The 24,585-nt window shown below is 39.4% G+C and overlaps 1 protein-coding gene across 1 annotated transcript in view; it reads right to left on the bottom strand.

Annotated features, from left to right (window-relative positions):
* Window positions 1–24,585, bottom strand: part of LOC126214892 (ectopic P granules protein 5 homolog) — a 388,516-nt gene that overhangs the window by 180,645 nt on the left and 183,286 nt on the right. Inside the window, exons 18-19 of the mRNA XM_049941536.1 lie at window positions 22,931–23,094; window positions 3,069–3,155 (exon numbers count right to left, since the gene is read on the bottom strand). Of these exons, the coding sequence (XP_049797493.1) occupies window positions 3,069–3,155; window positions 22,931–23,094 (251 nt within the window). The remainder of the gene's footprint in view (window positions 1–3,068; window positions 3,156–22,930; window positions 23,095–24,585) is intronic.

Below are 24,585 nucleotides of genomic sequence, written 5' to 3'. Positions count from 1 at the left end.
CGGTTTAATAGTTTTCTCACATGCATCTTATTGTTGTCTGCAATTGAGGGTAAGGCTTTTCGTAGAACAGAATAGTGCACTGAACAAAAAACTGGGCACCCAAGAAACATCACACTAATATTCTGCAACACTATGCCTAGCCTTCATAACAGCTGAAGAAGAGAGTTTACAAAATTATTCAGGTATGCTGAAGCCACCGGCTCAACAATGATTAGATAACAGAGAGCAATGAAATTTTGGAGAGGTTGACTGTTACTTTCAAGGACTGTTCCAAATAGTCCCAGACATTTTCTGTGGGCGTAATGCTGGGTGATTTAGCACACCGGTCGAGGTGCGACAGGATGCCAGAGTATTTGACAACTCTGGAATGCATGAGCATCGGTGTGAGCATTATCATCTTGGAAGGTGGGACTGTCTATAATAAAGTCATAATAAAAATGTAGAAGAAAAGGCAACGCATTGTCACCAGAGTGTTGAAATAAACATCCTGGTTCATGCTCACATTGTCCTGAAAGAGTAGGCCCAATTCAAGGTACATGAAGTGCTCCCAAAAACATGACTAGTCAATTTAGATGTAGATATGGTCACCGAGAATGTTGAAATAAACTTCCTGGTTCATGTTCACGCTATCCTGAATGAGTGGGCCCTATTTCAGGGATATGAGAAAACCCCTAGAACCATGACTTGTCAGTGGAGATGTAGATGTGGACACTAAGAATGCTGAAGTACACATCCTAGTTTATGTTCACACTATCCTGAATGAGTATGCCCACAACATAATATTAAAAATATTCCAAGATCATGACTTGTCTTACAGCACTACACACCTGCTGTCATCTGTTGAGCAGTTTCTGTGTTGTTTGGCCCATCTTGATGTACTGCCATGAGCAAGGGATTTTTGCAGAGTACCCCATTCCAAATTTCCAACACATGCAATAAACTTAACAATATTTATTTGGAAAGTGGGGGTGACGGATCTGCATTCACTCACAGCAGCAATCCCTGCCAAGTTTGAAGCCAACTGTCATTAACAATGTGCAACATTCCTCTCCAGTCACTGTTGGTTAGCTCCTTCATACAAACACTTCTTATGTTGCGTTACATTGCTGTGAGTGAGACAGGTTATGACATGGCATACTTTGTGCAGGTGGCCCTCCATAGTTTGTAAGTACTTAGAGAAAAAGAGGATCAGCCTGTTGAGAACGTGCAATATGACTTCATTTATTCACGAATGCAATGTATAAATCCCACAAAATTAAAAATACCCATTACTCTTTGATCACACCTTGTATACTGTTTTAGTAACATGTTAATATGGTAAAATCTGCTACTTGATTTGTATGAATAACAATATGAATTAGTATAGATTTCCACTCACCACATGGACGAGATGTTTAGCAGCTGATATACACATTTAAAAGTAGACCACGCTATTGGGCAAATCCTTTGTCAGATTTAGAAAACAAACACACACACACATTCGTATACGTACAGCTTTGACACTCATGGCAACTGTTGTCTGATTACTGAGGTCTGCCTACAGTGAGTAGTGATCTTGTGTGGGTGGCAGGGGTACAGAAGAGACGTGGAGTGGGGAAGGGGAGGGACAGCAGTACAGAGGTGAGGGGAGATGGGGTGATGCTGTCTGTCGGAGAGAGCAGGATAGGATGGTAGGCTGCTAGTCTCAGCATTTGTAAGTCATGCTGTGGAGAGGGGAATAAAGCTGGGGGGGGGGGGGGGAGGACTACACTCATGTGTTGGGAAGAGGGGAGGCTGGCAGAAGGCACCTGCGAGGCTTGAGTGGGAGTAGGGAAAAAGGTGGAAGCAGGGACTAGCAAAGATTGAGGCCAGGACCGAAACAGCAACGAAGGAGGTGAGTTCCTACCAGTCCTTTTCAGAAAAGCTGGTGTTGATGCTAAGAACCCAGATAGGATGAGCTGTGAAGCCACCACTGAACTCAAGCAAACCGTGTTTTGTGGCACGCTTGGCAGTTGTGTGGTCCAGCTGGCTCTCAGCCACAGTTTTGTGGTAGCTGTTTGTGCAGACGGATAACTTGTTAGTTGTCATGCCCACACAGAATGCTGCACAGTGGTTGCAGCTGCATTTTTAGACCACATGGCTGCTTGCACTAATGGCTATTCCTTTGATGGGGTAGGAGACGCCTGTGACAGGACTGTAGTATGTGGTAGTGGGAGGATGTGTGGGATAGGTCTTGCATCTGGGTCTCTTACAGGGATGAAGAGTTGTTAGGCAAGGAGTTGGGAGCAGGGGTGGAATAAGAACAGATATGGTTACAGCGTAGGTCCAGTGGGTGGCTAAATAGCACTGTGGCCGGGGTGGGGAGGATATTTCTCATTTCAGGACACTATAAGAGGTGGTGGAAACCGTGGCAAGAGCTTGATTCAGTTGCTGAAGTCACAAGAGGGGTGCTTCTTTGTGGGCAGTCAGTGGGCATGTTAGATGACTAAAGAGAAAATGTGCAAGAGATATGTTTATGTTTTTATTGTTTTACTAAATCTGTTGAAGCACTTTGTCATGTACCTTAAACTACTTTTAAATGTACTTTTAAAGCTGCCTGTATGCCACTCAATGCCTTCTCTATAAGGTGAGAAGCAATCTATCCTAATTCATGTTCTTGTTATTCTATCCAGTATTTTTGAGTGTCTGATTTCTGTGAATGACTGAGACAATTTACGTATATTAGCTCCTCCCTTTACTAAGTAGGAGAAGACTCATAATAAACTGGTAACTACTTTTACTGGAAATCAGAGGCGTGCACACACGGAGTACTCTATTTTACAGTGTTATGCAAAAATCTTCACTCAGCATTAATAAAGACAGCAAAAGTTAGTAGAAATGTTGATGCAACACACAAAACAATGGAGACTGGTACAGTAATGGGCAGATGAAGACAGCCATCTACTTAAGATACAGCGAACACACAGCATGGAAACTAAACAGTCCAACAGCAGGAAACTACAGCACCGGTGTGTCTTGGCTGACAGCCTCTACCAAGCCGGAACACAGCACTCACTTCCCCAGGCACTTTAAAGGCAGCCACTACTCACTGTACGCCCGTCACTGCACCGAACACCAAGCAAGCTGTCTCCAGTTCTTTAGCTACCTGTACAGACCCCTTCCGCTTCTTCACCACTCTGAAAGAAGATTTTACTGCTGGAATGCCAACATTACAAATATACGATTACTCCAACAGATAGGGGGTGAAAAAAATAGTCACAGGTATTTATACTACACAGTACAATCAGCGATGACAACACTGATTCATCCAGAGTGAATCCTCAGTCTGATGTGAAGTTTGCACTCTTCTAAAATGTCGCGGCAAACTAAAACTTTGTGTCAGATTGGGATTTAAACCAGGAACCTTGCCTTTTGTGTGCTGTGTACTTACCGACTGATCTATCCAGTTTCAACACATGGCACATCCACAAAACTTTACCTTCACCATTCATATTGAGCACCACGATTATCTGCACCAGTCGCAAGAGGTGGGGATACACATATGAGGGCAATCCCTAAATGAGGTCATTAGAGACAGAGCACAAGCTCAAATTAGGGAAGGAACCATTCCAGCATTTGCCTTAAGTGATTTAGGAAACCACTGAAAACCTAAATCAGGATGTCTGGACGCAATTTTGAACTGTTGTCCTCACGAATGTGGGTCCAGTGTGCTAGCCACTGCATTACCCTGCTCGGTAGCAATCACTAAAGTAAGAAATTCTACATTTATAGATACACAAAAATGCTTATTTTCTGTAATAGTTACATTGTTTTAAAGGTTAAGGAACACTGCAGAAGTTCACCAGAGACAAGGATATCATCAGGAGTGCCCCACAGAAGTGTGATAGGGCCATTATAATTCTCTATATACATGAGTGATTTGATGGACAGGGTGGGCAGCAATCTGCAGTTGTCTGCTGATGATGCTGTGGTGTACAGCAAGGTGTCAAAGTTCGAGTGACTGTAGGAGAATATAAGATGTCCTAGACAAAATTTCTAGTTGGTGTGATGAATGGCAGCTAGCTCTAAATGTGGAAAAATTTAAGTTAATGCAGATGACAACAGAAAACAAACCTGTAATCTTCGGATACAGCATTAATAGTGTCCTGCTTGACACAATCACATCTTTTAAATCTCTGTACGTAATGTTGCAAAGTGATATGAAATGGAATGTGCATGTGAGAACTGTGGTAGGGAAGTTGAATTGATGACTTCCATTTATTGGGAAGATTTACGGACAGTGTGGTTCATCTGTAAAGACTGCATATAGGATGCTAGTGCAACCTATTCTTGAGTACTGCTCAAGTGTTTGGGATCCGAACCAGGTCAAACTGAAGGAAGACATTGAAGCTATTCAGAACTGGGCTGCTAGATTTGTTACCGGTACGTTTGAACAACATACAAGTGTTATGGAGATGCTTCGTGAACTCAATTGGGAATCCCCGGAGGAAAGGAGATGTTCTTTTTGAGGAACACTATTGAGAAAATTTAGAGAATCAGCATTTGAAGCTGACTAGAATGATTCTAGTGCTGCCAACATACACTTCGCATAAGGATCATGAGTGGAACAGGAAAGGAAATGACTGGCAGTGGTACAGGATACCCCCTGCCACACATTGTTAAGGTGGATTGCAGAGTTTCAAAGTAGGTGTAGTTTTTCCTACCTAACTCTCTTTCTGGTTGATCTATTTTTGTAGACGCTGTGATAGTTTTACAATGCCCTTGTGATACCAACTGACTGCCATCTTGCGCAGGAAGCATTGAGCCTCATCTTTCACCTCGTTGTTAGTGCAGAAACACCATTCAAACAAATGTTCCTTCTTCTTGGGGAACAGGTGGTAGTCACTTGGTGCAAGTCGAGACTGTATGGTGGGTGGATGATGACGTCCCAACCAAAGTTTTCCAGGAGATTGACAGTTTGACAGGTAATGTGTGGGTGACCATTGTTGTGGAGGATGCTTAGAACCTTTCTCAACAGTCCTCTTCTCCAGTTCTGGAATGTCCTTCTGAGTTTTTTCAGTGTTTCATAGTATCAGTGTTTTGGAAAACTTCAGGAACTAAAATACAGAAAGCATCCAGAGTGATCCTCCAATCCTTACATATGGTTTCCCAACCTTCGTGATTGTCTCGTCATAAACGGATGCCCTGTTGTTGTTGTCTTCAGTCCTGAGACTGGTTTGATGCAGCTCTCCATGCTACTCTATCCTGTGCAATCTTCTTCATCTCCCAGTACCTACTGCAAGCTACATCCTTCTGAATCTGCTTAGTGTATTCATCTCTTGGTCTCCCTCTACGATTTTTACCCTCCACGCTGCCCTCCAATGCTAAATTTGTGATCCCTTGATACCTCAGGACATGTCCTACCAACCGATCCCTTCTTCTAGTCAAGTTGTGCCACAAACTTCTCTTCTCCCCAATCCTATTCAGTACCTCCTCATTAGTTATGTGATCTACCCACCTTATCTTCAGCATTCTTCTGTAGCACCACATTTCGAAAGCTTCTATTCTCTTCTTGTCCAAACTGGTTATCGTCCATGTTTCACTTCCATACATGGCTACACTCCATACAAATACTTTCAGAAACGACTTCCTGACACTTAAATCTATACTCGATGTTAACAGATTTCTCTTCTTCAGAAACTATTTCCTTGCCATTGCCAGTCTACATTTTATATCCTCTCTACTTCGACCATCATCAGTTATTTTACTCCCTAAATAGCAAAACTCCTTTACTACTTTAAGTGTCTCATTTCCTAATCTAATTCCCTCAGCATCACCAGATTTAATTTGACTACATTCCATTATCCTCGTTTTGCTTTTGTTGATGTTCATCTTATATCCTCCTTTCAAGACACTGTCCATTCCGTTCAACTGCTCTTCCAAGTCCTTTGCTGTCTCTGACAGAATTACAATGTCATCGGCAAACCTCAAAGTTTTTACTTCTTCTCCATGAATTTTAATACCTACTCCGAATTTTTCTTTTGTTTCCTTTACTGCTTGCTCAATATACAGATTGAATAACATCGGGGAGAGGCTACAACCCTGTCTCACTCCTATCCCAACCACTGCTTCCCTTTCATGCCCCTCGACTCTTATAACTGCCATCTGGTTTCTGTACAAATTGTAAATAGCCTTCCGCTCCCTTTTTTTTTACCCCTGCCACCTTCAGAATTTGAACGAGAGTATTCCAGTTAACATTGTCAAAAGCTTTCTCTAAGTCTACAAATGCTAGAAATGTAGGTTTGCCTTTTCTTAATCTAGCTTCTAAGATAAGTCGTAAGGTTAGTATTGCCTCACGTGTTCCAACATTTCTACGGAATCTAAACTGATCTTCACCGAGGTCCGCTTCTACCAGTTTTTCCATTCGTCTGTAAAGAATTCGTGTTAGTATTTTGCAGCTGTGACTTATTAAACTGATAGTTCGGTAATTTTCACATCTGTCAACACCTGCTTTCTTTGGGATTGGAATTATTATATTCTTCTTGAAGTCTGAGGGTATTTCGCCTGTCTCATACATCTTGCTCATGCCATCAGTAGTTCTAATGGAATTTTGTCTACTCCCGGGGCCTTGTTTCGACTCAGGTCTTTCAGTGCTCTGTCAAACTCTTCACGCAGTATCTTATCTCTTTCGTCTTCATCTACATCCTCTTCCATTTACATAATATTGTCCTCAAGTACATCGCCCTTGTATAAACCCTCTATATACTCCTTCCACCTTTCTGCCTTCCCTTCTTTGCTTAGAACTAGGTTGCCATCTGAGCTCTTGATATCCATACAAGTAGTTCTCTTCTCTCCAAAGGTCTCTTTAATTTTCCTGTAGGCAGTATCTATCTTGCCCCTAGTGAGACAGGCCTCTACGCCCTACCCCTCCATTTTTCATTCTAAGTTTCAGTATGACCAGATGTAAACTATCTTCACTGCGTCACCAACATGCACAACTGTCCACACACTTCTGCCAATTGACGATGAATTTCACCTTGTTCAATAATTTTTGCACACAAAAATTGAATAACTGTGCAGACTTCACACTTGGCAGTAGCGTTCAATGGGAGCACTATTTTGAATGGCTGCCTATCCAAGACTGAGCATGCAAGTGAAGCATGTGTGGGCGTATTTGGGACTGGAGGCAGCACCACTCATAATAGTGTGGCCAACAATCGTATTACAAGTATCTCTATGCCCAAAAATGTTTGGGATTGACCTCATGTATCACAGACAATTGTTATTTTTGTAGTGCTGTTGACTACGGGTGCAGCCAATCCCACGCCTGTCGTCTACAGCCACAGCAGCCTGGAGAGCTATAAAAGAGAAGTGTTCTTTCAGCGCTAAATAAAGTACAGTGTTCACTTATTGTGTGTGTTAATTAAATGACTGTTCTCCATGGCCACAACACTGTGTTTGATCAAGAATACAACAGAGAAATATAACAACTGTCATACTAATTATGTCTATTCTCAATGTGGCTAAGTAAGTGTCAACGCCATCAAAAGGAAAATTCACTTGTGAGAACCTTAAATTTAAAAAGAGACTGAACAGTGGGCCAGCAACTAACCTCAAGATAAGAAATTCCAGTAATTCTGACAGACACATTTCAAACCAGGAACAGTAGCTTGTCTCTCAGAACCGTTAGTTGCTCCCACAGGGAGGAAAGAAGGCTAGGAGGAGAAGGTTGGAAAACAGGAGCAGGGCACTCACAAGGAAACGGTCCAATAAGACATGTTGAAACCTACCCTGAAATTTTTTACACAGGAAGAAGACAATGAAAGAAATGCACTGTCAAAAATTTTACCTGCTATGAGACACAGCAAGTATTTAAAAAAATAGCTGAAAATCGCCAAATTCATTGCGCACCAGGCGGCAGTAGAAATGTACACCCCTAATGGCGCGCGCGCGCCCACACACACACACACACACACACACACACACACACACACACACACACACACACACACAGCCAAGGTCAGCGGTACATTTGTAAACAGGAAACTCGACACAACCCGACTGTAATTTGTAAAGGATGTATCAAGTTACTGTTCATTGACAGTTTTTTCTGACACTACAGTTCACAGTTTCTATTCTCTTGAATTAGCCACTCAATTGAGATCTATTACAAATTATCAGTTGCTCTTTGCAGTATTGGCAACTATTGACAATACAGATAGAGCTGAATTAATATACAGGGTGTCCCAGCTATCTTGTCCACCCAAAATATCTCTGGAACAATAACAGCTATTGGAAAACGACTTTCACTGGTATCAATGTAGGGCTGGGGCCCATGAATGTACATATTTGGAAACATTCTAAAACGAAAGCATATGTGTTTTTTAACACAAACTTATGTTTTTTTTAAACGGACCTCCTATATTTTTTCTTCAGCAATCCATAGCATGACAAAGCACATACACAACGGCATTGATTGCATCGCAATATTCCCATTACATCCCGAGATATTGAGACGCAAAGTTGACGCTTGAAACACCCGACATGCACTGCTAGCGCATGTCCTGAGGCTCAGGCGTGAACCCCATGCTGCCAAAAATTGCGATGTGATTGACATGTGTAATCACACCTCCATACTTATCAAGAGGTCCGAAACAAATAATACGGTCTGCTGCCATCAACTCTCATAAGCACATAATGGTTTCCCTCTTGCAAATTTTACGTATCTTGTAATGTAATTAACTGTCAGAGATAAACTTTATCTCATGCGAAAAGTACGATGCCCACAGTAGAGAGTTAAGGTAACTTCATTATGTTGCCATACAACGTGTTTAATTTATTTATTTATGAATATTTTCTTTTATGATAAATAATAGATCTGTTTGAGATGTTAAATGTTGTATATTTATATGTATTTATGTATAGGTGTCTTTGGAGTTTATTAAGGTCAGAAGACCAAAGAATCTGGAATGCAGGAATGTCTGCAACTTCCGGGCACATGTTGGCTTGCCGGCCACTTCTTTGTCGATATTGGAGGGAGATGGACGTGTTTATGTGACCAGTACAGTGTAATGCATTTTTAGGGTATCAATGTTCGAAGTGAAAATATTGTAGTTACTAAATAAAAAGTACGAATAAATATTATTTTTAGCCGAAAGTAATTCGAATCCGGTAGTGTTTATTTCAAACAAGAAGAAAACCCAGGCCATGCTTGTTAGAGTAATGTTTTGCAGACAAAACCCCTAGACAAACGAGATCTGCAGTGTGTAATCTTTCAGCAGCTACTAATAAATAAGCCTTGCTGAAATTGTGCTGGAACTACTCGTATTATTATCAATTACAAACACGTGGTGCGAATGTGGTCCTACCACAATATACCGCGTAAGATTCCACTTCATTCAGTTATCAAGAAACGAGATAGGTAACAACCAGTACAATATGGTGGCGTCGTCCGGGATTATTGAAAATGTTACCGAAATAAACTACCACCGAGACTGCGAAGAAAACGACAGAATTCGTACATCCTGGCTGAAAATGTTCAAGGAAGTCGTATGCTGATACCTTCAAGACAAAGGAAGTCGAATGCTGATACCTTCAAGACAACGGAATGCAGTTACTGGAGCAAGAATAACGGCGCAATAAGTCACGAAAGAAGAAAAAAGTGTAAAGTGTTGTGCAACAAAAAAAAAGCAATATTCATATAAGTGTAGTGTTTGTGTTGTGAATTCCATCACGCACCGATCAACAAAGAAGACGTTATAAGAAAATCAGTAAACTGTGAGTAAAATAGTTTAGTATCCTTTAGAAAAGATAAATTTGTTGTGTTTTGTTTATTCCTGTGTAAAAAGATGACTATTGTAAAAGAGGAAGGTATTGACGACGGTGTCGCCAACGCTAGTACAGATGTAAATTTATCATACGAAAGTGAATGCAACAGTAATAGTCCGAATCCTGTAGACAAAGTTGAAACTCATACGGAAAGACAGAATGAAGTTAAAGACATGCTATCAAAAATAATGAATTATATGGAGGGAAAATTTAAGGCAATTGATGACACTAACAGACAAAACGGACAGTGGTTAGGAAATATTAAAGACAGACTCGATGCTAATGAGATTCGTTTGGATCAAATGGAGCAAAACAACGCTGCTCAGTTAGACCAGATTCTTAAGCTCATGAGTGATAAATTTGAAAAACAGTTCAAAGAATATGAAAAGAAAAATGACGATCACTTTCAAAAAGTAGAAGCAAAAATTTCCAGTTTGAGTCGTAATATGGTTAAGATCACGGGTAAGGTCAATTATGTCGGGAGAAAAGTTAAAAATGTAGATGCAAAAGTAAAAAATCTGAAAACTGCAGTTAGTACAGGTAGAGAGAAAATCCATAATGCGTTTAAAGTTGTGCATTCAGATATCAAACATGTAGAAGAAACAGTATCTGATCGTATTTCTCTTGTAGACGATAAAATTGTTAAAGTAGAAAGCAAATTTGAACAAAAGATAGGAATTATTACTGAAAAAATAGATGTAAATAATCAGATAAACAAAAATGAAGTCAAGAGTTTAGAAAGTAGTATTAATGACATCACTAAGAAACTTGAAAGTGTTAGTAGCAATATGGTCACCAATAGTTTGCCGAACAATATTGGCACTTTGTGGTACAATATTCCAGTAAAAAACTTTTCAGATGAGAGCAGTATGCATCCGGTAGATTTCCTGCAGCATTGCAAAGATAACTTTTTTCCAAATATGAATGATAATTTGAAAATTAAATTTGTGAAAAGATTTCTAGAAGGTGAAGCATTGTCATGGACTAATCATTATTGTACAGAGGGAATATCTTTTGCAGAGTTCGAGGAGAGGTTCTTAAGTAAATTCTGGTCAGAGACAGAACAAGCAAGAATAAAAAGCGAATTCTTGAATGGACCTGTTTATAAACATGAATTTGGTAGCATGAAGCAATTTTGCAGAAATCAGTTAAGGAAACTCACTCACCTAAGCAAACCTTTTGATGAACTTACTCAAATTGATGCACTTAAAAGGAGGCTACCATGTGAACTACAGTGGGAGTTAGCTTATGGTCCAGATGACACAATAGATCAGTTTTTGAAATATGTTGACAAACTAGACAGAATTATTGAGAAAACGGGTAAACCACCACACCATAGTCAAAACAATTTTCAAAAGACAGGGCATACAGATTGGGGAAACACACAACATGATAAAAAGGAAACACACAATTTTGGAAGTAGTGATTCTCATCAGAGAAATCACCAGTACAACTTCAAGGGATCACAAGGACACAATTTCCATTACAGAGGTCAGTATGGAAATAATCATAATCAATTTGGTAACAGACACTTTGGAAATAAACCAAAGGAGTGGAATAGTCATAATGGTATGGGGAGAACTGAACAGGAGTCAAAAAACTGAATGAGGCTCCATTGGCGGTCCGCAAGGTAGGAGCTACTTATACGCAAATGGAAAGGGCCAACCCAAAATGTCTAACTAAACAGAAAGATACCTGTGACATAATGAGTAATTATTTTAAAGAGAAGTGTTATCCCATTAATGTAGTATCTGTTACAAATAATATATGTCATACAAATAAACCAGAAACAAAAGGTAAGTTATTTAAAGACACTGATTGCTTAGAAAACTGTGAAGAATTAAACTTAGATTCATTCTATGAGTGGGCTGAGAGGAGCACCTTGCTGGAAAATAGTTGTTCAAATGATCAAAGTGTATTAGGAATTAGAGAACTTATGGAAGAGTCTGGTGGGCTAGGAATGAAAAGAGCACCTAGTAAGGATGATTTAAATGAGTATCTGCATACTGAAGGTAAGAGTGCAGAGGATAAAGATGATAATTTTTGTGATGTTGATTGGGAAGAAAAGGAGATTGAGGATAGTAGTGAAGATAGATGTTTTATTGGTGTAAGTGAGGAGTTTGAAGCTTTAGGGATTACTAATATAAAAGAGGATAGTAATGAAATTAGCGAGGTACACATGAACACAGTTGACAATTTCAATGATAAGGATGACAGAATTTCAGCCAATGAGTTATTTGATCTTAATACATGGAAGAAAAATGAGAAGGAATTGACAGCAGGTAATCTTAACAGCATTAGGGGAGTAGATGATGAAATGTCAGATAGTGAGCAATTTTTGTTTAACTTATGGATTAACAGTAGTGCCATTAAGGATGATGAATATTTCAGAAAGGTAACACTTGATATATGTGAAACTTTGTATCCAGACTGGTGGCATAGAATTAAGTATCACATTGCACAAATGTTACGAGAGAAATATAAAGGAGAGACACACAATAGCACAAATGAATGTAGTTGGATTAATGAAATATTCAGGAATAGTAATCAGGCCAAAGAAAATGCAATTAGGGTAATAACAGCATACAACTCTGGTAGTGATGATACAGGTAAGGATACTGGAAAGGGATATGGATTCAGTGAAATTGAAGATGACTTATTACATGAAAATATTAACAAAAAATTTGACTTTGATGTAAGCAGTCCGTTTATTGATGTGCAGATAGGATCATGGAAAGGAAAGTGTTTAGTGGACACAGGAAGTCAAGTATCTGGGATATCAGAATCATTAAGTAAAAAACTGAAAACTAATAAGGATTATGTCGAGTTACCTGTGGTAGGAATTAAAATAAGAGGTGCTACCGGGAAGCACAGTAAATCAATAAGGAGTCAGGCTTTTATTACTTTTGAAATTGAAGGAGTATCATGGTCACATGGGTGTCTTGTCATTCCTGACCTCACAGAGGATTTTATCCTAGGCATGTCTTGGATAACAAAAGTAAGTGCAGCATTTGATTGGGCAGGGCAGAAATTAATGATGACTCTACCAAGTGGTGAAGTCATCACTACGAAACTTCTTCAATCAAATGTGCTTTGTATGAATAAGACTGTGAACAGTATTGAATTTACAAAAGAAGGTAAGTACATTGAAAGCCATGTCACAGATTTCGATACAGATGAGATAGAGTTTGAAAAGTTAGTAAATGAAAAAGTAGTCGAGGCTAGAGAACTAACTGAGAACCAAAAACAAGATTTGAAATTATTTTTGTGGGAATATAGTGATGTATTTAGCAATATACCAGGTAAAGTAATTGGATACCAATGTACTTTACAGTTGAAGCCACATGAACCTTTCTTTACAAAACCATACAGTATTCCAATCTCGAAAAGGGTAGCAGTGGAGAAAGAATTGCAAAAGATGGAAGTGTGTGAAATCATTGAGAGGAGTATAAGCCCTTATAATAATCCCTTAGTCACTGTAAATAAACCTAATGGACAAGTCAGACTAGTACTAGATTCCAGACAGTTAAACAAATGTCTATACAGAGAAACTGACCACCCAGAGAACATCGATGAGTTGTTATATAAATTTAAAAATATCCAAATTATGTCAAGCCTTGACCTAACTTCAGGTTTTCATCAAGTACCTCTTGAAATTAGTTCTAGAAAGTACACTGCTTTCTTATACAATGGGAGATGTTACCAGTATTGTGTAGTGCCTTTTGGATTAAACTCATCAGTCGCCGAATTTATAAGGGCACTAGACTATGTACTTGGCCAAGAAGTTGTGTCAGAATTAACAATCTATGTAGACGATATATTAGTTTCAAATCAAAGTTGGGAGGATCATTTGAAGTTATTGAAAAAGGTGTGTGAGAAACTCAGAAGAGGTGGTATGACATTAAAACTGGAAAAATGTAAATTTGGTGTGTCAGAACTCAAGTTTTTAGGTCATGTCATTACTAAGGAAGGGATAAGTGCAGATCCGGAGAAAATAAAATCTATCGTAAACTTTCCATCACCTAGAAACCGGAAACAATTAAAGTCTTTCTACGGACTCTGTGGATTCTATCGAAAATATGTAAATGGACAATGCCTTAATGTAACATGTTTAAGCAACTTACTTAGAAAAAATACTCCATGGAATTGGTCTGAAGAGTGCCAGAAAGCATTCGATAAAATTAAGAATGAACTTTGTAAGAACAGTCTTTTACACAGACCAGATTTTAGTTTGCCATTTTGTCTTCACACTGACAGTAGTGATTATGGGCTAGGAGCAGAACTATTTCAGGAGAAAGTTGTGAATGAAAAAAATCTCCATTGTACCATTGCATTTGCCAGCAGAATGTTACTTAAACATGAGAGAACATACACTGTCACAGAAAAAGAATTACTCGCAGTACACTGGGCGTTTACAAAATTTAAAACATACCTGTTGGGACACAAGATAAAAGTCTATTCAGACCACAAAGCTTTAAGTTACTTGCAGGAGTGTAGACTATATCACAGTAGATTAACCAGGTGGGCAATGTTCATGCAACAGTTTGATTACGAAATTGTGTATATTAAGGGATCAGAAAATGTAGTAGCTGATGCTTTATCCAGGTTACCAGTAGGAGGAGATCAGGAAATGTTTGATCAAGAGGAAGAAAAGGAATTTAAAATAAGATACATGAAGGGAATCCAAGATGAAAAGCTCGTAAAGACACTTTGCAATAACATCAGGAGGGGACAGAATAACGATCCTAATTGGAAATTGGTTAAGGACTGTTTAGGCAAAAGAGGGTATGATAAACTTGACAAGTACTATAAGGTCTTTAAGGGAACACTCTTTAGAAGAACAGATGTGGACTCTGACAATTGGAAGCTATGTTGGCCAGAGTGCGAGGCAGACAAATTAATAAAGTACACCCATGAGAGTTATGGTCACTGTGGAATACAGAAATGTGTAAAAAAGTTACAAGAAAATATCTACTTTTATAACATGGTAAAGAAGGTGAGGAACGAAATATCAACATGTGACAAATGTCAAAGAGTAAAAGTAAGCAACAGAACATGTCAGGGAGAAATGCAGAACATCATTCCAGATAAGCCATTAGATTTAGTAGCTGTAGACTTTTATGGACCTTTACCTAAAAGCAAAGGTGGCCATTGTTTTATATTCGTCATGGTTGATGTATTTTCCAAACTAATTAAACTTTATTCTGTGCGAAAAGCTACAAGTAAAGAGATCATTACAAAAATTGAGAGAGATTACTTCAAGAGTGTAGGGAAACCTAAAGCTATACTATCGGATAATGGTTCACAATTTGTTTCAAAAAACTGGAAAGCATTCATGGAAAAAACTAACACAAAACATATCTTGATATCCGTGTACAACCCATCTTCAAACCCAGCAGAAAGGTACATGAGAGAAATAGGGAGACTTTGTAGGACGTATTGTAGTCACAAACACCCTAGTTGGTCCGACCATGTAAACAACTTCGAAGATATCATGAACAGCTAGCAGCATAGCTCTACTGGGTTTTCACCATATGAAATTATGTTTCATCTCAGACCAGCAAATCTTATTTCTGAATTAATAGACTTTCCACAATGTAGCTTAATATCAATGAAAGAACGTGAAGAGATTGTAAAGAAAACCATGAAGAAACTAGGTGACGCTAGGAAAAACAGACATAATAGGAAAGTAAAGGCTACCACATTCAGAGTAGGTGACCATGTCTTAGTGAAATCCCACGAACGATCAAAGTTACTAACCGCAGAACTCAAGAAGTTCTTTGACATTTACATTGGGCCATTTGAGATTATTGAGAACCCCCATCCAAATGCGTACCGATTAGTATATCCCAAGTCGAGAAAGCTGTTTGGTCTTAGGAATGTTGTTTCTTTGAAGCCGTATATTGAGAAAAGAGCAAACTGAGCCTAAATACATGCCTTTATCTGGAAAGAATTTTACTGGAAGTAAAGAAAGAAAGAAAAAAAATGCAGTCACCATACTATGCCGTGTAACACATCTCATGCAAAACGATGTTGTATCTAGACTGATTGTCACATAATTCTATTATAAGATTAGATTTCATGATTCCTATGTGTTTTTTTAAGTAATTTTATAGTATTTAATGAATTGCAAAATATGTAAACTTGATAAATAAGGGATTTTATTTTACTGATAATGCTAGGAGACAAGACATGTCACCCACCCTCACAGTTTGAGAATAGCAAATCTCCTAAATTTTGAAATCTTGTTCATTCTCTTAAATAGACCATAATGCTTAAAAAAAATTGTATAGTTAATAGAATATATTTTCTTGTATATGCAAGTGTGCTTTTGTTTTACATCATGCTCACCATAACTGTTTTTATTCAGCTCTGTTTATAACCCCATAAAGATACTTTGTTGGCTGATTTTGCCTCTTAATTTTGATATCACATAATTTACAAGGCTCATGAGAGAATAGTGTGGTTGAATTGAAATACTTTTGCAAACTCACTGATGATATAGGAGTTAGTACTATGTTTGTTCTAATATGAGAAAATGTTTTAGCTTTAGTATTATTTTATGGTAAATTTCTGGGCAACAAATCGACATATGTATTTATTTTGTGAGACAAAGGAGGAAGTCAATGGTTGATGAAAGAATAAACAGTTTACTACAGTTGTGATAAAAAGTTGTATACAAGCCAAGACAATGATGCAATTTCTGTATCGGACTGACAAGTGGACCAAGGTACACTTGTAAGTCCTGGTGGGCTATTGTAATGTAATTAACTGTCAGAGATAAACTTTATCTCATGCGAAAAGTACGATGCCCACAGTAGAGAGTTAAGGTAACTTCATTATGTTGCCATACAACGTGTTTAATTTATTTATTTATGAATATTTTCTTTTATGATAAATAATAGATCTGTTTGAGATGTTAAATGTTGTATATTTATATGTATTTATGTATAGGTGTCTTTGGAGTTTATTAAGGTCAGAAGACCAAAGAATCTGGAATGCAGGAATGTCTGCAACTTCCGGGCACATGTTGGCTTGCCGGCCACTTCTTTGTCGATATTGGAGGGAGATGGACGTGTTTATGTGACCAGTACAGTGTAATGCATTTTTAGGGTATCAATGTTCGAAGTGAAAATATTGTAGTTACTAAATAAAAAGTACGAATAAATATTATTTTTAGCCGAAAGTAATTCGAATCCGGTAGTGTTTATTTCAAACAAGAAGAAAACCCAGGCCATGCTTGTTAGAGTAATGTTTTGCAGACAAAACCCCTAGACAAACGAGATCTGCAGTGTGTAATCTTTCAGCAGCTACTAATAAATAAGCCTTGCTGAAATTGTGCTGGAACTACTCGTATTATTATCAATTACAAACACGTGGTGCGAATGTGGTCCTACCACAATATACCGCGTAAGATTCCACTTCATTCAGTTATCAAGAAACAAGATAGGTAACAACCAGTACAATCTACGTACACAATATGAACCAGTACCGATCGGTGTACACCCGTCAGGTTGTCTTATTTATCCTGCACACCCAAAATAAGGTTTATCTAATGCGTTATATGACCCACTGTGCCTGTCGTTCAAGGCCTGGCTCTACCCAGTCAAGTGTCCAACGTAGTTCCCACTACTGCCACAGTCACCACTTCGCCTTGTTTATGATTTGCGACCCATGCAAACTCCTGTACTCCACCACCCTCCGAGCATCCCATTTGCTGTTGCTTTGGCGTGCAGTACACCGCTTGCCAGTGTAGTCATGCATCAGAGTAATCTAGTGACGGCACGGAGGTAGTAGACATTGTGAATAAACGTCGTGTTGTGGAACTTATACTGTACAGTATAATGTACACACATGAAGATATGGTAGAAATGCTGCTGATCTATGGAGGATGTACGTTGACGGGAAATACGTTATGAGATTGCTTGTTTGTTGATAGTACTGTTAGCGAACATTATGATTATTAAGTTAATATCTCTGTTTTCTACCCTACTCTACATACCTGTACTGTACCCTGTTGTAGGTGGACGAAATGCTGTTCAGGCAGAACGACTGCACAGAAGACGATTCCCTGACAAGCCATCGCCTTCGCGCCGGATGTTTGGTCGTCTCACATCTCGTCTACGTGAAACGGCAAGCTTAAATCCAAGACTTCAACATCGTCCTAGAACACGCACAGATGAACGTACTGAAGTTGCTGTGCTCGCTACCGTAGCTGTGAATCCTCAAATCAGCACACGTCAAATTGAATGTGAAGTTGGTGCGTCGAAATCAAGTGCACAGCGTATTCTTAAACATCATAAATTTCATCCTTACCATGTTCATTTACACCAGGATCTTCATGGAAATGACTTCCGCAATAGGGTAACATTTTGTCGGTGGGCTCAGCAAAAACTTCTGACTAATCCAAATTTTTTTGCAGATGTTCTCTTTACCGACGAGGCATCATTCTCCAACAAAGGAATTGTCAATATGAGGAATATGCATTATTGGTCCGCAGACAATCCAAAATGGCTCCGTCAGGTAGAGCATGAACGTCCGTGGAAAGTTAATGTTTGGTGTGGGATTATTGGAGATACCATTATCGGACCTTTCTTTACAAATGGCATCCAAAATGGCAGACAATACTCCAGATTTATACGACACAATCTTCCTGTTCTCTTGAACACCGTACCTTTGAACCAGAGAATGGTCATGTGGTATCAGCATGACGGATGCCCTGCACGTAACGCCTTACGAGCACGAGGACTTTTGAACCGTAAGTTCCCTGGTAGGTGGATTGGACGAGGTGGCCCAGTTAGGTGGCCTGCTCGATCTCCGGACCTTACACCACTGGATTATTTTCTTTGGGGAGCAGTGAATGATGCTGTTTACCAACATGAACCAACAACACCAGAGGACATGAAGCAACGCATTATTGATGCTTGTACAGCCATCAAAGAGGAAACAGTAGCACGAAGTAGGGCATCCTTCATCCGCAGAGTGACCCTATGTATGCAAGCCAATGGGCATCACTTTGAGCATGAGGTGTGAACGCTATGTTTAGTATGTAGTGCTGGTATCACAGTGGAAGTTTCTACAGAGGGCCATTTTACCCAGTGATGTTAAGAAACATTTTTTTGCAACAATTTGTCATTTAACGCATTAGATAAACATAACATTGATAATTATGTGATAATAAAACTAATTGGTTAAACATGTTTACATTCATCATCTATGTCCTACCTGAACTTCTCAAATCAAAACATTTTTACCTAAACAATGGTAAAACTTTTAGTCCACTTGCTCGTTTCACTAAAACCATCAACATGAATTTTACTATCACGAGTGAATGATTAACTGTCACTTGCGCTAGATCTACAGTAAAGTAAAGTTTTAACGTTGAATGGCATTACCTTTTTAGTAACGGATTAATGATAAGCGAAGTTAACTTTGTGACTAACGTTGCGGTACACAGATATGTTACAGAACCGCATCACCCCTAGCCTATGGGATAAATACCTGCTGGAATGTACGACGTTAATGCAGGATGGCAGCAGACCGTATTATTCGTTTTGGACCTCTTGATAAGTATGGAAGTGTGATTACGCATGTCGATCACATCGCAATTACGGGCAGCATGGGGTTCACGCCTGAGCCTCAGGACGTGCGCTAGCAGTGCATGTCGGGTGTTTCAAGCGTCAACTTCGCGTCTTAATATCTCGGGATGTAATGGGAATATTGCGATGCAATCAACGCCATTGTGTATGTGCTTTGTCATGCTATGGAATACTGAAGAAAAAATATAGGAGGTCCATTTAAAAAAACATAAGTTTGTGTTAAAAAACACATATGCTTTCGTTTTAGAATGTTTCCAAATATGTACATTCATGGGCCCCAGCCCTACATTGATACCGGTGAAAGTCGTTTTCCAATAGCTGTTATTGTTCCAGAGATATTTTGGGTGGACAAGACAGCTGGGGCACCCTGTATATTGTGCTTTCGTACAGCATGCCAGCTAATAGTACTTTTTTTCCAGCTTCACAGTAATGTGGAATTTCCAATTTAGCAATGATGAAATATGAAGACTGTGGTTTCCAGCCAAAATCACCTACTTCTCCTGAGGACATACATACGAGTCATCTGTTAGCAGATTTTCTTGACATTCATTCGAACAATATAGACATTTCATTTGAAATTGTGGATATGTTAGAAGAAATAGGAAATAACTGTGATGATTCCATGAATTGTTGTTCAGATAATGTCAGTTGTGCCAGTAACAGTTCTGAAGAAGAATTTCTTCCAAGCCTTAAAAAAACACATACTGCAACAGTTTTCAATGACAAAGAAAAGGCAGTGAAATATTGATTAAATTAAGGAGAGAAAAACACTTGATGTTACACAGTGTGCAAAAGTATTTTCATTTTGTAAAATCTGAGCGTGAACTGTACAAATGGAAGAATGAATTACATGAAGAAAGAAATATCCACCAAACGGAAACCAAAACCATCTGAATGAAAAACTGATCAAAAGATTTAGAACTGCTCGTGAGAGGCTATGCACCATTACTGATGGAGATCTATGACACTGGGCCCTCTGAACTGAACCTGACATGAACATTGCTAGTTTCCAGGTTCAAGAAATCATACGGAATAGGAAGTCACAAAATTACCATGTTTACATCACATAAACATGTAGAGCAGCTGCCAGTGATAGACAATGCTTTAGAGAAATTCATAGCTGACATAAAGTTGAAACTTGTTGTTCTCCCCGCAACTGCTGTTTATAACACTGATCAGTCAGGTTTCATGAAAGAACTGCATGCACATTGCACTTTATCATTTCGGTGTGTGTGTGTGTGTGTGTGTGTGTGTGTGTGTGTGTGTGTGTGTGTGTGTGTGTGTAAGGGGGGAGGGGGGACGAAGAAGGATCAGAGTCGGTTGCCCAATCAATAAATGCAAAGAGACATTCATATACAACAACGCCAGTGATAAGTACGAGTGATTTACTCTTTCCGCAGCTGTATGTCTGTCTTCAAGAACTGCAAGGCAAATTAGAACCAAAAATAAAAAATAGATTTTTTAGTTGCAAAAATCTTGTAATCGACATATCAATATTTAGAAAAATGGGAAAGAATAATTTTCAACATTTTATTTGAAACGTATCCCTACCAGCTGCAGAAACTAATTCATTGCTTTTGTTGGATTCATGGTCTGGACATAATGACACCTCTGTTCTTGTGGAGGACAACGAAAAATGTGTAGATGTAATGTGGATTCCACCTGGAACTACTAGTGCGATTCAACCTCTTGATAAATAGTTTTTTCAACAGCAGAAAGCATTTCTCAGGAAATTATCACACAACATAATTTCTGATACCTCTCTCTCATTTCAGGTTTATCAGCAGAACAGTATTCTTAAGCTCCAGTCATTTGTGCTTTACCAGTTTTCTTCACCACACTTTACGAATTTTATCAAGTATGTCTAGTATGCAGCCAAATATGCAGAACAACAGCTGGGACCATTTCTGACTCCATACCAGTCCTGTCTAAATAAAACTATTAGTTACTGCGAAGTGTTTGACTGCATCAATTTTTGCTTTTTCCAGTGTGACTGGTGCACGAAAAATGTGGTTTTTTTTTTTTTTTTTTTTTTCCCCCCCCCATTCAATAGACACTTCACATTTTTGTTATGACTACAAAGACTAAACAAAGAACTGTTTCACTGATAGTCAAAAGTAAAACATTCAAATATTATTTTAAAGAATGGCCTACAGGAATTGTTATAAAATGTAGTACTGCAAGGCACATTTCATTCCAACAAATTACAAGTCCTCATTGATGGAAGTCAAACACTGCAATGATTTTATTTTCTCTGCTAGCCACTTTTATCAGAATTACATGTGCAAGAACTGAACTGCTGATATGAAGTTATTCAAAAAAATGTTTGTTAGTTTGAGCCAGGTTTTCACCAGAGCAAACAAGCTAACAAGCACGAGCAAAGGAGAATTCTGTCTGGTGTACCCAGTACGCCGCTAGCAGGTCTATCAACAGGACGCCACTGCAGCTACTTATGTGTACCTGATCTTCCCCAGTTACCTAATCGGAAAACGGAGACCTGCAGTTTAACATGGAATCTGTACCATGTCTTTCGTGGCCACTCCAACAGCTGTGAGAAGTGAATGCTCAGTTAAAAATCATTGTTGAAAAAGTTGTAGTCTGAACAAGATTTGACCTCCCTCTCTCTGGATCATGAAGCGAGTGCTTTGCCAATAGACCTTTTTTGTTTTAGGGGGAAAAAAAGAATATGACCATTAAACCTTACACATGTATTCGCATTGTGGCTCTAACGAAGTAGAGTTGTATCCTGTAGGCCAAATATTAGCTTCAAAAACTAAAACCTAATAACACAGTGTTCATAGGCAATGTTCGCTACTTCATGTTCTCTTCCGCTCCCTCTAGTATAAACGATTCAATCCATATACAAACAAATGGTAGTGAATTTTCTACAAATGCTCATTCACACATGTTCGCTTCCATTCACTCCATTGTAAACCAAGCTTAGGAGCTTAAAATTGGTGTCTGTGAATTACAAAAAAACAAATTGCTGGAGAAAGTCTACTGGTTTTATTTTTATTTCAAACTAGTACTTACTTAAAAAACACTTCTTGTATACCTCTCTAGCTCGACCAACATCAAATATTTTGCTGCCCAAACAGCAGTACTCAACTACTATTTTTACTGCCTCATTTCCTAATCTAATTCCCTCAGCACTGCCTGACTTAATTATACTACATTCCATTAGCCTCATTTACTTTTGTCGATGTTCATTTTATATCCTCCTTTAGAGACAGTGTCCATTACATTCAACTGTTCTTCCAAGCCTTTTGTCACGTCTGACAGAATTAAAATGTCGTTGACAAACCAAAAAGTTTTTATTTCTTATCCTGCAACATTTTCCTTTCCAAATTTCTCCTCAGGTTTCCATAAATGCTTGCTGCTTGTAAACATTTAAAAACATAAGGCTCAGGCTACAACACTTGTCAACTATTGCTTCCCTTTCACGTCCTTCAACTCTCACGAGTGCAGCTCAATCACATTTAGGGAGGCGGTGAATGGTGTTCTGTACCATTTCTCGACCAATCAATTTGACAGATGGCACCTACCCCGGTGTGGAAGGTATCCTGGCGAGGAAGAGCTCAAAGAACTTCTGCCAGAGAAGCGGCAGCAGCGGGTGCCCGAGAGGTGTGTCCAGTGCCTGCTGCGCCCAGCGGTAGACGGCCAGGCTGCTCGACGTCGGCGCCGGCACCTTCAGGGTGTGTGCCGCTCTCTGAAATGTGGCTACAGTCACACAGGGCCTGGGATAGATGAGGCACATAACATAAAACATCTACATTTATGTCTAAGCATGTGTTCCACAACCCACTGTACTGTCTATGGCAGACAATTCCCATGGGGAAACTCTAACATTCAGGAAACATAGTGACTTTTCACAATACGAGAAAAGCAAATAGTAGCACTTTAAGAAAAAAAAAAATTCTGAAACTGTTTCAAAAATGTAGGCATTGTAAATTTTACATCTGTATTATCCTCCCAACCTTGTACATAAACAAATCTCCTGTGCCTTATCTTTCCAGTTTCCCACCACCTCCCAAAGTCCTACCCTCCAGCCACAGAGGAGTATACCCTTATTAACTCAGTACCACCTAGACTAGAGCAACTGAATTACATTCTCTGCCAGGGTTTCGACTACCTCTCATTGTGCCCTGAAATGAGAAATATCCTGCCCACTATCCTTCCCACTCCTCCCACAGTGGTATTCTGCTGTCCACCGAACCTACACAATACATTTGTTCATCCTTACACATTGCCTCATGGGTCATACCCCTGTAATAGGTCTATATGCAAGACCTGTCCCATACATCCTTCCACCACCACTTACTCCAGTCCTGTCACAAACATCATCTATTCCGTCAAAGGCAGGGCTACCTGTGATCTACAAGCTAAGCTGCAACCACTGTGCTGCATTCTATGTAGCCATGACAACCAACAAGCTGTCTGTTCGCATGAATGGCCACTGACAAACTGTGGCCAAGAAACAAATGGACCATGCTGTTGCTGAGCAAGCTGCTAAACATGACATCTTTCATTTCAATGATGGCTTCACAGCCTGTGCCATATGGATCCTTCCCACCAACATCAGCTTTTCTGAATTGTGCAGGTGGTAACTTTCACTGCAATACATCCTACGTTCCCTAACCCTCCTGGCCTCAACCTTTGTTACTCACTGTCCTCACCCATCCAGGCCCTTATCTGTTCCCATTCCACCACTACACAGCCATCATTCCATCATCACACCCAGTCTTTTTACTGCTCTCCTTTCCACTATTCCTCCCCCCCCCCTTTCCCCACCTCTCCCCTGCCCTCCATCTAACATGCAGCACTTCAATGTCCACCACCCCAACCATACTATCCCTCCCCCTCCCCCTCCCCTCCCCAGCCCCCATCTTCCTCCTTACCCCCACCCAGTTGCCAGTCCCATCATGCGCTGGTGCTGCTGCTCACAGTGTGGTTTTAGTTGCCTGAGACTGCAGTCATGTGTGTGAGTTGCATTTGTGTGTGTGTGTGTGTGTGTGTGTGTGTGTTCTGTTGTGCCTATCTACAACTCAGCATCACTGCTATATGGGTATCATCTACTTCTACATGTATACTCTGCGAACCACTGAAGTGCACGACAGAAGGTATGTCCCATTGTACCAGTTATTAGGGTTTCTTCCCATTCCATTCACATACGGAGCATGATGGAAGAATGATTGTTTAA

Source organism: Schistocerca nitens, chromosome 12 (assembly GCF_023898315.1).
Source record: "Schistocerca nitens isolate TAMUIC-IGC-003100 chromosome 12, iqSchNite1.1, whole genome shotgun sequence".
NCBI lineage: Eukaryota > Metazoa > Arthropoda > Insecta > Orthoptera > Acrididae > Schistocerca > Schistocerca nitens.
This window is presented reverse-complemented; position numbering and strand designations above follow the sequence as displayed.